The 13,350-nt window shown below is 62.8% G+C and overlaps 1 protein-coding gene across 8 annotated transcripts in view; it reads left to right on the top strand.

The window, feature by feature from the left end:
- RNF157 (ring finger protein 157) overlaps positions 1 to 13,206 on the top strand; it is a 73,999-nt gene extending 60,793 nt beyond the window's left edge. For 2 of the 8 annotated variants that reach the window (XM_080677526.1, XM_080677528.1), the window contains exons 14-19: positions 929 to 1,040; positions 1,699 to 1,898; positions 2,658 to 2,720; positions 3,690 to 3,750; positions 5,606 to 5,716; positions 10,543 to 13,206. In XM_080677526.1, coding sequence (XP_080533652.1) covers positions 929 to 1,040; positions 1,699 to 1,898; positions 2,658 to 2,720; positions 3,690 to 3,750; positions 5,606 to 5,716; positions 10,543 to 10,664 — 669 coding nt within the window. In that variant the 3' untranslated portion in view covers positions 10,665 to 13,206. Of the gene's footprint in view, positions 1 to 928; positions 1,041 to 1,698; positions 1,899 to 2,657; positions 2,721 to 3,689; positions 3,816 to 5,605; positions 5,717 to 8,759; positions 8,798 to 10,542 lie in introns of all 8 variants that reach the window. The other 6 variants (XM_080677527.1, XM_080677529.1, XR_013961056.1 and 3 more) reach the window with 5 other exon arrangements.
- Positions 13,207 to 13,350: the final 144 nt, after the last annotated feature.

Below are 13,350 nucleotides of genomic sequence, written 5' to 3' on the forward strand. Positions count from 1 at the left end.
GGGGGAGACGTCCAGGCTCGGAGCAGGTCAGTGGTTCTGTGAGAGCTTTGTTTCCTGAAGGCCCACCGGCTGGGGCTGTGTGGATGGATTAGGGGGAGACAGACTGAGCCGGTGGGAGGGAACCCCAGAGCTGGGATCAGAAAAGCACACTGGGTCCGGCTTTTGTGGCTCTGTGGTTGAGCATCTATCTACGAACCAAGAGGTCACCAGTTCGATTCCCGGTCAGGACACGTGCCCGGGTGGTGGGCTCGATCCCCAGGAGGGGGCGTGCAGGAGGCAGCCGATGAATGATTCTCATCATGGATGTTTCTCTCTCTCTCTCTCCCTTCCTCTCTGAAATCAATAAAAATATATTTTAAAAAGAGAGAGAGAGAGAGAGAAAGCACGCAGCCTGGAGAAAAGGCAGTGGAGATAGAACCCCTAGGACTTTGCATCCGCCGGGGGTGGCTGGGGTCGCCGGCCCAGCTGGCTAACGGGTGGGGTGTCAGGGTGGGTCAGGGGAGGGGCTGCTGTGTGAGACGACTGAGCTGGAACTGACCCGACTTCCAAGTGGGGGTGCCCGGCGGGCGGGCGGGCGGGCGGGCGGCCTCTGCTGCTTTGTGTCCCTTCCCTCCAGAAGGAAAGCTGTTTCTCATCCCGGGAACCTGGGTCCCGTGTCACAGCTGCCGCTGACCTGCGTCACCCGAGCCCAGTCTTTGTGGGCTCGGCAGGTGCTGTGCTGCGGGCGGGAGGCGCTGACTGAGGTCTGCACCTCCCCTGGGAGCAGCATCCGGGCCAGGGCCGGGGACAGTGATGACAGGAGAGACGGCCCTGCCCGTTCCTGGTGTCATGGCCGTGGCCGTGGGGACCTCGGCCCCTCCCGGTGTCCCCTCGCCCTTCCTCCTGCCCTCGCGTGTGTTTGACCTGCGCTCCCTCCGTGGTTGCCCAGGAATGTGGCGTCACTCCAGACAGCGAGAACCTCACCCTGTCGTCATCAGGAGCCATTGACCAGTCGTCTTGCACGGGGACACCTCTCTCTTCCACGATTTCCTCCCCAGAAGGTACGCGAGGGAGCGGGGAGGGCGAGGGAGCGGGGAGGGTGGCACATCGTCCCCCCCCCCCACCGAGCCCAGTCCTCAGCCCTGTTTCCTCCGGAGCAGACAGACCCCGGGCAGCGAGTTAACACCTAAGCTGGTGACCAGCAGACCCCACTGGACAGGGGAGGGACTGGCTCTCCCTGGGACAAGCGGGGGGGACAAGCACTGTCTCACCCCCAGTCCTGCAAGTCCCTGGTCCCGAGTGAGTTCTGAGCTCTAAATGCGAAGGAGCAGAGCCCTGGAAAACCTTCAGTCCGGCCCGGCTGCGTGGCTCAGTGGTGAGCGTGGGCCTAGGAAACAGGAGGTCACGGCTCCAGTCCCCGTCAGGGCACAGACCGGCTTGTGGGCTCAGCCCCAGTGGGGGCCGTGCAGGAGGCAGCCGGTCAAAGATTCCCTCTCATCATTGATGTTTCTCTCTCTCTCCCTCTCCCTTCCTCTCTGAAACCAATAAAACATACTTTAAAAAAAGGATAAAAAAGAAAACCTTCGATCTAAAACCCCTTCGGTGACGGGGAGGACAGGCCCCGTGGCCTCGCTGTGCGGGGCAGGGACAGGGCTCAGACCCTCTCTCAGCTCGAGCCCATGCTGACCCCCGTCTCCCCTTCACCTCCCGACTCCACAGACCCTGCCAGCAGCAGCCTGGCCCAGTCAGTCATGTCCATGGTGTCCTCCCAGAGCCAGCACTCCCAGCTCAGCACCGACACCGTCTCCTCCATGTCCGGCTCCTACATCGCCCCCGGCACGGGCACGGGCACAGAGGACGAGGGAGAGGCGCTCCCCTCCCCGCTGGCCGCCAGCAGGGCCGCTTCCGAGGAAGGAGAGGTAAGGGCAGGGCATGGGGCGTCCTTGCCTCTCCGTGTGACACATCCGAGCAGCTCAGGCAAGGTGCGCCTGGGACATCTGGAAGCCCCCACGTGCTGGGAAGGGGAGCCATGGAAATGGGGGAAGAGAACCCAGGGCTCCCCGGTCAGGCCTGACTCTGCTTGATGCCACTTTTTTTTTTTTTTTTAATCTTCACCCGAGGATATTTTTCCATTGATTTTTAGAGAGAGAGAAAGACAGAGAGAAACATCAACGTGAGAGAAACACATCGATTGGTTGCCTCCTGCACACGCTCCAACCAGGGCTGGGGCTGGGGAGGAGCCTGCAACCGACGTACGTGCCCTTGACCGGAATCGAACCCGGGACCCTTTGGGCCACAGGACCACGCTCTATCCACTGAGCCACACCAGCTGGGGCTGCTTGGCACCACTTGTGTCCCGAGGACGTGATTGGGGTTTGCTGCAAGGCGGATGAACAGGGTGTCCGCACCTCCATTCCTGTTACTCTTTTTTTTTTTTTTTTTTTTTTTTTAATATATTGATTTTTTACAGAGAGGAAGGGAGAGGGATAGAGAGTTAGAAACATCGATGAGAGAGAAACATCGATCAGCTGCCTCCTGCACACCTCCCACTGGGGATGTGCCCGCAACCAAGGTACGTGCCCTTGACCGGAATCGAACCTGGGACCCTTCAGTCCGCAGGCCGACGCTCTATCCACTGAGCCAAACCGGTCAGGGCACCATTCCTGTTACTCTTGCAGGCAATGCCGGCGGCATCTCCAGACAGCAACTTCGTGGGCCTCGCTGAAGAGCAGGACGCAGAGGTAACCCCCACAGGGGACGTGGTGCCCCTCCCGGCCAGAGGTCAGAGATCAGAGGGCCCTGGTGCCGGCTGGGGAAGCAGACGGGAGGGGTGCTGTTCCGGAACAATCCTTCCCAGGTGGCGTTCGGGTCAGGCGTGCTGAGGAGGGACAGCAGCTGTACCAGGGGGCGGGGGTGTCCAGTTAGCAGAGGGCGCTGGTCTTGGGTTACGGCACGGAGCGGGCTTTGAACGCCTTCCTTCACTTGGTGGCTATTGCACCGGTGGCTGGGGTGCGGGTCTTGCCGGCCCGGGGGCCATAAAGGCCTGCGTGGCCTGGCTTCTGCCTGCCCCCCACCCTCTGGACCCCCCAGACGGGGAGATGGGGTGACAATTCAGCGTGAGAAGTGCCTTGACCATGGTGTGCTAAACCGCCCAGCTCACAGGGAGGGCTCAGGAACTGTCCCCTTTTCCTCTAGAACTTCTTCTGGAGCCATATATTCTAGAGGCGTGTCTGGATAGGGTTTGCGATCGGAAGGGGTTTCTGGAAGGGTTAGTTTCCTGGGACATCTGTTTGCACCTTGGAAAGCAGTACGAGCTAATCCAGGACCGGGGCTGTTGCCGACATGTCCAGCATGCATCCGAAACGCCCCAGACCCATCCCTCCCCAAGCCAGCCGGCCTCTGCGGGGCCTGCCAGGCACCTCCAGCTCCCACGCTGCTGACCCCGGCCCTGGAGTTAAACACCGTGAGGGTGACGAGTTCGGCTCCAGCCCGTGCGTGTGCAGCGGGCCCTCACACAGCACAGTTCAAGCCACATTGTCCTGGAGTCGGCTGTCTTTCCGGTCTGCAGTGGGGAGCTGTGTGCAGAGGCCGGCCGAGGTGACATGCAGACCGCCGGCCACGCGGGTGGTCGGCGCCCCCGACCCGCCCTGATCCAGGTCCACCGTGCTCCCGTTACTGCCGGAGCCTCAGGCGCCTTCCTTCTGTTGTAGGGAAACGATGTCATGGAGGAAGACGATGCGTCCCCCACCCAGGAAGATGGTAAACGACCTGGTCTCTGCTCCCTCTCATCTGTTCTTCCCCGGGTGTTCTTTCACGGGCGCAGAGGGGGTCCTGGCGTGAGTGGTGGCACTCCTCAGCCGTGTGCCCCGGGGGAAGGTCACCTTCCTGATGGGATGGGGTGTCTGAGGACCGCAGCGCCCGCCTGGCTCGCGCGGGGCTGGGAGCCAAGGCCGTGGGATGGGGGGCGGCAGAGGACGGTTCCCCCTTTACGTCGAACACATTCCGACGCTTCTCGGGCAGCTCCCACTGCCTGCCTTCCTGCTCCGGCTCCCAGCCGGGCCCCCCAGAGCTCTCAGCGCCCCGGGGGCAGCAGCAGCAGCAGCAGCAGCAGCGACGCTGTCTCCTCCGCTTGGGAGGAAGGACTCGGGCTGCGGGTTTAGTGTTGCTGTAGCGAAGAAAGGGCTGATGTTGCTGGGACAGGGAATCCCAGGAGCCAGCGGCCGGGGCAGGGCAGGGCGGGCGGGGTTCCGTAGCTGCCGGAGTGGTTTTCTCAGGCCTCCAGGACACCCTCAGGGGGAGCAGTGTCGTTTCTAGTGCGGACAAGTGGAGGGGTGACCTGCAGAGCAAGGGCGTGGGGAGCGGGGGAGGGGCTGGGTCAGGCTGGGGATGGAATTCAGCTCTCCCCTCTGCTCTGAGGCGCCTCCGTGGAAGGACACCTCCAAAGCAGACCCGACCCTGCGGGGTGCAGGTGCCACCCTCATCGCTTCTGCTTCAGCACTGGCCATTGCTTGGGGAGTTCAGGGGTGCGCATGCGGACTTGGCCACTCTGCCTGGCCAAGTCGCCCTGAAGGAGGGGATGGCCGCCAAGGCGGTGCCTCCGCCACCCTCCGCACGCCGGCCCGAGACGGGGTTGGGCGCCTCCTCGACGAGGTCCATGTCCTCAGTGCTCACGGCTCCCTTTGGGACTGTCCCCAGCCCCCCCACCCCCGAAAAGCTCAGGCCACAGGTGCTTCCCCCTGACGTTGCACAGCCCCCATGGTGGGTCTGTGTGTCTTCCTCTCCCTTTCAGCAAGAAATAAAATAAGCCCTCGCCGGTGTGGCTCAGTGGCTAGGGCATCGGCCTGCGGACTGAAGGGTCCCAGGTTCAATTCCGGTCAAGGGCATGTACCTTGGTTGCAGGCACATCCCCAGTAGGGGGTGTGCAGGAGGCAGCTGATCGATGTTTCTCTCTCATCGATGTTTCTAACTCTTTATCCCTCTCCCTTCCTCTCTGTAAAAAAATAAATAAAATATATTTTTTTAAAAAAGAAATAAAATAGAGGGCGCTTGAAAAAAATAACAGCTAAAACTCTACCCACCCCTCTCACATGTCTGTAGGTTTCTGGCCAGTCCCTTTAAAACGTCCTCAAAAATAACAAATTTCCTAAGTCCCATAAGAAAATGGATCGTAACTTGGTGAATGTGGTGATTCTGACTTGATATGCAAACTTAGGGAACCTGCGAGACCTTCGATTGTTCTAGTCTTTAGCATCCGCAGAGCCCTGTGGTCAGGAGCACACCCAACAGCACCCACAGACACAGGCAGGAGTAGGGCGGCTCCGTGGCGGGTCCCCAGCTCCTCCCGCCCCTGGCAGAGCTCCCCTCACCCCCCAGGCTCCGGCTCCTGCGGAACAATGGCTGGCAAGGGGCCAGTTAGGGAAAAGGGGCAGGCTAGGTCGAGACCACGAACATGCCCACACAGTTTGATTCCTTTATTGTCCACTCTTTACCCACTCAATTACTGTCTTTTTTTTTTTTTTTTAAACACATGATTTAGTTTGTCTCCATCCTTAAGATGCGTATGTTCAGGACAGCAGAGCAGAGACGCATCCAGCCCGCCCGTCTAACTGCGTTAACTCCCTTACAGGCCAGAGGACGTGCGCGTTTCTAGGCATGGAGTGTGACAATAACAATGACTTTGACATCGCAAGCGTGAAAGCACTGGACAATAAGCTGTGCTCTGAGGTCTGCTTACCCGGTGAGTGGCAAGTCTGCTGAACGTGAACTTGGTGGGAGTCGCTCCCCTGCTCACACCCCTGCTCTCACCCCCGGGGCGCCCACCTCCTGCCCTGCGGCTCCTGCAGGAGCCTGGGCTGTGCTGAGATGCCGGAAGCTGCTGCCGAAAGGAAGTGTGTGCCCGAGGGAACATGTCAGGCTGGGAGGAGGGAGCAGCTCTCCCTCTCCTTCGGGCCCTCCATCGCGATCTCGCAGATCCCATGGCGGGCGGCCTGGCCTTGTGTCCCCGACAGGCAGTGTGAGGCAGACACAGCTGTCTGCCTTGGAAGGGGGCCGGAGCCCTTGCTTGTGAAGGGCACCCGTGGCTCCTCAGCAGGAAGGCGAAAGCCAACATGAGCTAGACGAGCGCGTGGCTCCGTGACCGTGAGCTTTGGGGTACCAGTCGCCTTACTTAGCTCTGGATCCCAAAGGAGAGAGAGGTCAGGGCTGGAGGGTGACGGTGCTCCTGGAGCCCTAAGCTTACCTTTCATCAGGGCTGTCAGGGTGCCCTTCCCCCTCCTCACCACGCTAACCGGAACCCAGGCCCATTTCCTGCAGAGGAGCCGCCGATGGGCGCTGACCTCTCACCCGCCGTGCTCCCGTGGGGCTCCCCCAGCCGCTGCTCCAAAGCCAGGTCCTGCCCACGCGGACTTGCCCTCGGGTTTTACGGCAGACGCTGTCCCTCACGCGTGTGGTCCGTCATCATCGCTCCCCCGCCCCCTGAAATGGAGACATTTCAACCTCAGAGCAGCCCCCTGGCATCGTGGTCCAGTGCTTTACGCGTGCCGCGAAGTGGCCAAGGCTTTGGAGCCACACAGCTGCCTGTGGTTGCCACGCTCCATCGGCCTGGGAAGGCCACGGTCCGAACGCTCCGGCCTGCGCGGCCTGCAGGGAGCCGGGCCTCGGGGGCGCGCCCTCCGGCCTCTCCCGGGGCTCCTGGGTCACCCTCTATGGAGCGCTGGCTCAGTCCGGTCTGGACGTCACTTCCTGCCTCCCACCTCGCTTCTGTCTGTCCGTTTGTCGTCCGCGTCTTTTCCGACTCATTGGCGTCTGTAGGCTTGTGCGACAGCTCGTGTTCGCTCTGTGCCGACACTGTCCTCCCGGCCACGCCGCGCCCGCCCCTGCGCCCGCTGGGCCTGCGCGCATCCCACAGCCTCCTGCTTCGGTTCCATCCCTAACCGGCAAGGGCCCGTGTTCCATAGGCTGGGATTTTCCCAAGAAAAGAAAGCTATTTGGGAGGATATATCCATTCCTGTTCCAGAAAAAGGGGGTGCTTCTGGGCAAGGGTCATGGGGAGGGTTGGTTCCGGCCGCAGATGGCATCTCTGCCCTCGCTCCACCCTGTGTCTGCTCACTGGGGAGAGAATCTAGGTCCTGCCTCCCTTGAGGGGCTCCCCCCGCCCCCTCCCCCTTGTTGGCAGGGGGAGCTGCTGGGAGTTGTTGGAGCCAACCCAGCTGCTAGAAATGTGAGCGTAGTCCCTGTGCTTCCTCCTCTTCCTCACGCCCTGCAGCCAGCCTGCGGGTTGATATTCAGTCCGCTCTCCCTCTCCGGGTTGGGGAGGGGAGTGAGACAAGGAAGGAAGGAAGGACCCCTGGGGTTCCTTGTGGGGATCTGAGATTAAAGTGCGGTGAGGGGCTCAGGTGTGAGCGCTTCAGGTGTCTGTCCACTGCCCCTCACCAGAGGTCCCGGGCTCTTAGGAAGAGGGACAGCCTAGCTGCTCACGCGGTCACACGGGCTCTGGTTCGGCCGGGAGCACCATGCTGGGAGCAAAGTGCTGGGGAACTGTCTGGAAGCGTCCGTTGGGTTAGTGACCGGCGTGCCCGCTTTGGGAGGTCCCCTGGGACGGAGGGGCCTCTTCGCCCTCGGCCTTAAGGTCAAACTTCTATCCTACGATGGAGATCCCGAGGTTCCTCCCCGCCGGCCGGCTCGGCTCCTCGAACCTGTGGGCTCCAACAGCTTCGCGGCCCTTGGTCTCCGTTTCCCTCTCCAAGCGGAGGGCGCTCCCCTCGAGGAGGGCCCCTGAGAGGCGGAGCTGGGGGCACCCCACTCTCCCTGTCCCCATCACCCTCCACGCTCACGGGTGCTCTGCCTGCCAGGAGGCCCGGCCGGTGGCGAGGACCACACAGGTCCCCGTCCTCACCTCTTGTCCCCTAAGAAGCCTCTGGGGTTCTCGGGCCCCGCGACCCAGGGGTGGAGGGGTGGCCCCATGTGGTTGGGAGGGCGGCTAAGCGGACGGGGCAGGGGTGAGCAGGTGGGAATTCCGAGACCAGCCGAGGCGAGGTGGGTCCAGGGAGCCGGAGGGACTGGCGCACGGGGGCAGTGGTCGGGGACCAGGGGTCGTCCTGGGGGAGCCGCTGGGAGGTTAATGATGGGGAAGAGCGAAGGTGACGGGTTGTCGTGGAAACACAATACAGTTTAAATGGCCGCACCGGGCGGACGTGGCGTAGCTGACGGAACTAAGAACTAAATGCCTGTGGGGGCGAGTGGGTGACCCAGACTAGGAGGCTCCTGGGGAAGGCGGCCCGGGGTAGGGACTGAGGAAGCATCCGATTTACACCCCCCCCCAACCCTCCCCAGGGAAACCTCGGGACAGGGGTGCCCTGTACGTGCTCCCCAAATCTGCCTCTACAGGTCTCTTCACTCACCCATCTCAGAGTCCCCCAAACAGGAACTGAAGGGAAGCGCCTTGTTAAACCTCCGAGCCCCGTTTTCTGGGTTTTCTGGCCGGAGTCCGCCCCAGCATCCGGGTTCCTTTCTGTGGCCGGCTCGCACCCTGGCCCGGGTGAGCAAGGCAGCAGCGGGTGTCGCTGAAGGCCGGCAGCGCCCCCTGTAGGGAAAGGGCACCCCAGGGAGAGCGGACGCCAGCCTGAGTCTGGAGGCCGCCCCCGGAGGGTTCTAGAATGGCCGTGTCTGCCCACAGCAGGAGCCCGGCCCGCAGGCTCGGGCGGCGGCGCTCTTTTGTTCTGTGCATGCGTGTGTGTCTTCGCTCCTGTTCACCATCTGCTTTTGGTCTTTCCTACGCACAGCGCAGCTCCGGAGTCCTGCCCCATAGACTGAGGACTAGGTATGAGCCCCACCGCCTGTGTAACGCACACAGCTCCCGCTCCCCCGGGCTCCCGCATAACGGGCGGCCCCGCCTTCCCTTCTTGTCCTGCCGCCTCACAGGGAAGGAGCTGCTGACCCCCATCCCCGACACCAGTACCCCAGGAGCCAGCGGCCCCCCAGTTCCGGCTGGGTGTGAGACGCCTGAGGGTTTCCTTTCTACTCACCCCTCTTCCCCGAGGCCCACCTCCCCGACGCTTAGAGCCCTAAGCGGATTATCGCCCAGCGCGTTTCTTGGAAATAAGCGGTTGCTGCTGCTTAAGCCCAGAGCTGCTGCCACCAGAGGGTTTCATGTGGTTGGCTGGCCTCGCCTGCGGCCGGCCCCACGTTTTTGTGAGTGTCCCCCCTCAAACATGAACACAGCCGGCCTCAGGCCCGTCTGCAGAGTTGGTCGGCCCTGCTCAGGAGGCGGTCCCAGGCACGGCGTGAGAAGTGGGGTAGCCGTGCAGGTTGCAGGGGGAGCCCTCCGACCCCCTGGGCCTCGACCGGCAGGGGCCTGTAGAGGCGGGAGGGGGGTCGCTGCTCGGAGTCCGGAGTTAGGTCTTCCTCCTGCGCTGCGGGCAGCCCGGCCCTGCCTGTCCACAGAGCGTCTCCCTGCGGGCCGTGGGCGGGGCGGGCGGGCAAGGGGAGATGCGGAGAGGTGAGCATGGCCTGGACAGAGCCTGGGGCACTGGCCGTCGTGCACCTGCTAGTGGGTGCCCCGCTGGGCGCTCTCCCCTGTGGCCTCACCCAGTCCTCAAGCTTCCTGCGAGGCGGGAAATGCCCTGCCTGGCTCCTGCAGGCGGGAAGGCAGGAGCCGGGGGTGGAGCCCAGCCATCCGTCGGCAGCCTGGGAAGTGAACAGAGGGGCGGTGGTGGGTGGGATGCAGAGGGCGAAGGAGAGAGAAGAGCCGCGGGGGGCTGAGAGGAGGGTGAGGAGCTTAGGAGTGATGCCCGTGGGACCCCCAGTTTCTTGGCCTGTGCCTCCTGAGGTGGATGGCACCAGGGGATAGCAAGCCTCGGCGGCTGCTCAGATCAAAAAGATGAAGAGCGGCAGGTGTGGGGATGGGGTGGCACTGCCCCCCCCCATGTCCCTGGCACCCTGCTGGGCAGCCAGTCGCTTCCTGCCCCACCCTGGCCCCCCAGCAAACACTCGGGGCGCAAACACTTCTTCCCGCCGGAGGAAAGGCTCAGCGGGGCCCAGGTTCTTCTCGTCCACCATAGCACGTACCAGGCGTCCTCAAACTACGGCCCGCGGGCCACATGCAGCCCGCCGAGGACATGTATCCGGCCCGCCGGGTGCCGCTGCCTGTCCTGCTCAGCAGCCAACTCATCCCGGGCCCGCAGTGCGCATAGGAATTTGTTCATAGTGTGTTTTTTTAACTATAGTCCGGCCTTCCAGTGGTCTGAGGGACAGTGAACTGGCCCCCTGTTTAAAAAGTTTGAGGACCCCCTGAGTAGGCCGACTTCAAAACAAGACACAAAAGTGGGTCCGAGGGCAAGTCCACAGAACAAGAAGCAGCCCGCATGTCCCTCTGCCATGGGGCGCAGAGGCCCCGTGGGGCAGGGGCGCCCGCTTCTCCGTTCCCTCTCCCGCGCTGTGGCCCACACACGCAGTTTCAGGTGACACGCATCCCGCCAGCCTCCATGCCGAGCTCCCGGGCTGCCCTGCTGGAGACCCAGGGACCTGGCCGAGGTCGGGCCCTGTGACCTTCCTCTCTCCCCTCAGGCACCTGGCAGGCTGATGACAACGCTCTCAGTCGTCGGCACCCTCGGCGTCGGCGCCGGTCGTCCAGCAGCCTGGAGGATGCCGAGAGCGGGCGCTGCGTGTGGGGGCCTCTGGCCGTCTGAGAGCCCACCCCAGGCCAGAGCCCCCTCCGGCCCCGCGTCCCATCCTGGACTCACTGGACCATGGCCTCCTGGGCATCTTCCGTAGGACACGTGGAGACGTACACCCATGTGGGAGCCGGGCGTGGAGGCCAGCCTGCTCCTTCTCCCAGCCCCCAGCCTTCCATCACCGGGACCCGCCCTTCTCCGAAGGGGCTGGACGCCTCCTGCCTCCTCAGAGACCCTCTGGAACGTTCCCACTGTATCTTGATCTTCAGGGAGCCACGGCCCCCAGGCTGGCGTCTCCAGCATCTCTCTTCTCCGTGGCGGGTAGACCAGAAGACTCGGAGTCTTAGCGGCTTCATTTTCTGGTGTCAGGGACGGCAACACCAATTTGAAACCTCCAGTTTGGGGTGGGTTTGGGGGAGACGTGTGAGAAGGCAAAGCCACATTGCACTGTGTGCGGAGTTTCCTTCAAGGACAAGAGAAATGGTACCAGCCCACCAGGCGGCTGGTTGAAAAGACAGTTCTTGCTTCCAGCAGGCGAGCTAGTCTAAGCCTCGTGTGACTGTCTTGTTCAGAGAGGAGGCCCTGGACCTGAGACACACACACACACACACACGGTTACATGACCGACCTCGGGAGGGTCTTGGATCAGGTGCATCCGGGAAGGCCTGGGACTCCACCCTAAGGTGACATTTCAAAACACATTTTGACCCCCTCGCTCAGATGCGTGGAGCTACGTCATCGCTCTGGCCCTGTCCGCTGGTACTCCTACCCCCGTTTCCCCGTCTCCACCCCTGTTTGTTCATAGTTGAAGAAACAGGCTGAGAGGGGGGTGGACCAGGGACCCTCCAACTGGTACCCAGGACTCCCCAAGGAAGCGGTGGAGAGCGCTGAGTGGGGGCCGGCAGTGGGCTGGGCGCTGGTGGCAGGAGGCAGGGCCTTCACCCCTGGGAGTCTCCCCACCCCGTGTTTTCCTCCCCACCCCGCCTTCCAGTCCTCCTGAGCCTGAGAGGGCCAAGGGGAGGGACTGCCTTCCACAGGCTCAGAGTGTTCCGGTCACGTGCCCACCCGCCCCCCCCCCCCAGCCCAAAAGCTTGTGAGAGCGAGGCACCCCGGACCGTGAGCGGCTGGGTGTGCCCCCTCTCAGCGCCGGCTCTGCTGAGTCCTTAGCTCTTGGAGAGACGCTTCGTCTGTTGGCCTTTGGAAGAGGTGGTGGAGCGCAGGATTGGGGGGCAGAGTTGAAAACAGCCATGTGTGAGGTTGGGATGTGGAGCCCAGGCTACGCCCGACCGATGGCTTGTCTTAGCATTTGGAACTGTCACCCGGAAGAGCCTCTCGGGGCCCTTGCCAAGCCTCCAAGGGAGCCCCGTGCCCAGGGCTCCTCGCTCGGCACCCTCTCGGCGGCTTTTTGCATGGCCTGGCTGAGCGGGGCCCTCCCATCGCCCAGTGGCTCACGGTCCGCCTGGTCAGCGGGGAGCCTGCTGTTCTGACAGGTGTGACGCGAGCCACACCGGAATGGAAGCTTCTGGATGGAGTTCCCAGGCCCGCCTCTCCGGAATCCTGCAGCGGACTCCACTGGTTCAGGCCCCACTCCGTGTCCTCCCCTTCCCCCACATTCTTCCAGCCCAGCCCCCTTCTTATTTGAGATCTGAGCAATAACCCCACTCCCCGAGTTCCTCGAAGTTTGAGCCCCAGAAACACCGGGGAAGGGGGGCTTCGCTCGGCCTAGGCTAGAGGCACGCAGACCCACCTGCTCTCCGGCAGGTAGCCTTCGCGGTGTGGTGTTACCCGAGATGAAGGAGCTGCAGGTCAACAGCAGCCACCGTGGCAGGAAGCCATCCCCGTCACCCTTTCTGGGGGGTCTGTGTCCTCCTAGGGGGAGGGAGGCTCAGAAAGTTCCCTAACCAAGACCTCTGGGCTATAGAATGGCCCTTGAGTCCTTGTTTTCCAGTCACTTCCTGTCCTCAGCCCGCCCCGCCCCCCCCTTGTTCTCATTCAGATGTTGGCAAAGCGGAAACGTCCCACCCAGAGGCTGGTCCTCAGTCAGCCTGAGGGGACAAGGCCGCTGCCCGCCCGTCGCCTGGACACAGTCGTGCTGGTGGCCGCTGACCCCGAGAGAATGGATGGGCACAGACTAGCTGGGGGCCGGCCGCTCCTCCCTGCCACACGCGGGTCTGAGCTTCCCACGCCTCCAGGTGGCATGATCCAGGCCTCCTGGCAGAGCCTTTTTCCATCCCACCAGAGTTCACGCCCACGCCGGGCACCTCTGGGGCACAGGCCCACCCACGTGAAGCCATCTCACCTGGAGAGAGCGAGTGTCCTGTCCTGACCTTGGCACGCTCGCCGCCCGCTCTGCTTCAGGCGCTGCACAGCTGCTGCGTGCAGGGGCGTATGTGTACGGTTGTGCCACCTGGGCGCCCCTCGTCCCTGGAGCTACGCTCCTGGGGACACGACAGTGGGGACACCAGGATGCGGTGTTTGTGGACTGCTGCATGATTCTTAAAAAAGAATAAAACTGTTGACAAGGAAGGAGGGCGCTGCCGCTGCCGTTGGTTACTGATGGAAGTTCCTGTCTGACTTTCTGCCGCCCCCTTTACCACTTACTCTGGAGAATGTGGAAGGCGAGGGGCAGGAGAGGGCATGCCCCTGGGAGGGAGTGGATGTGCCATCCCCTGGGCCCTGGCTTCGCCCCGCAGCCCTCCAG

This window comes from Plecotus auritus (assembly GCF_963455305.1).
Source record: "Plecotus auritus genome assembly, chromosome: 7".
In the NCBI taxonomy this organism is placed as follows: Eukaryota; Metazoa; Chordata; class Mammalia; order Chiroptera; family Vespertilionidae; genus Plecotus; species Plecotus auritus.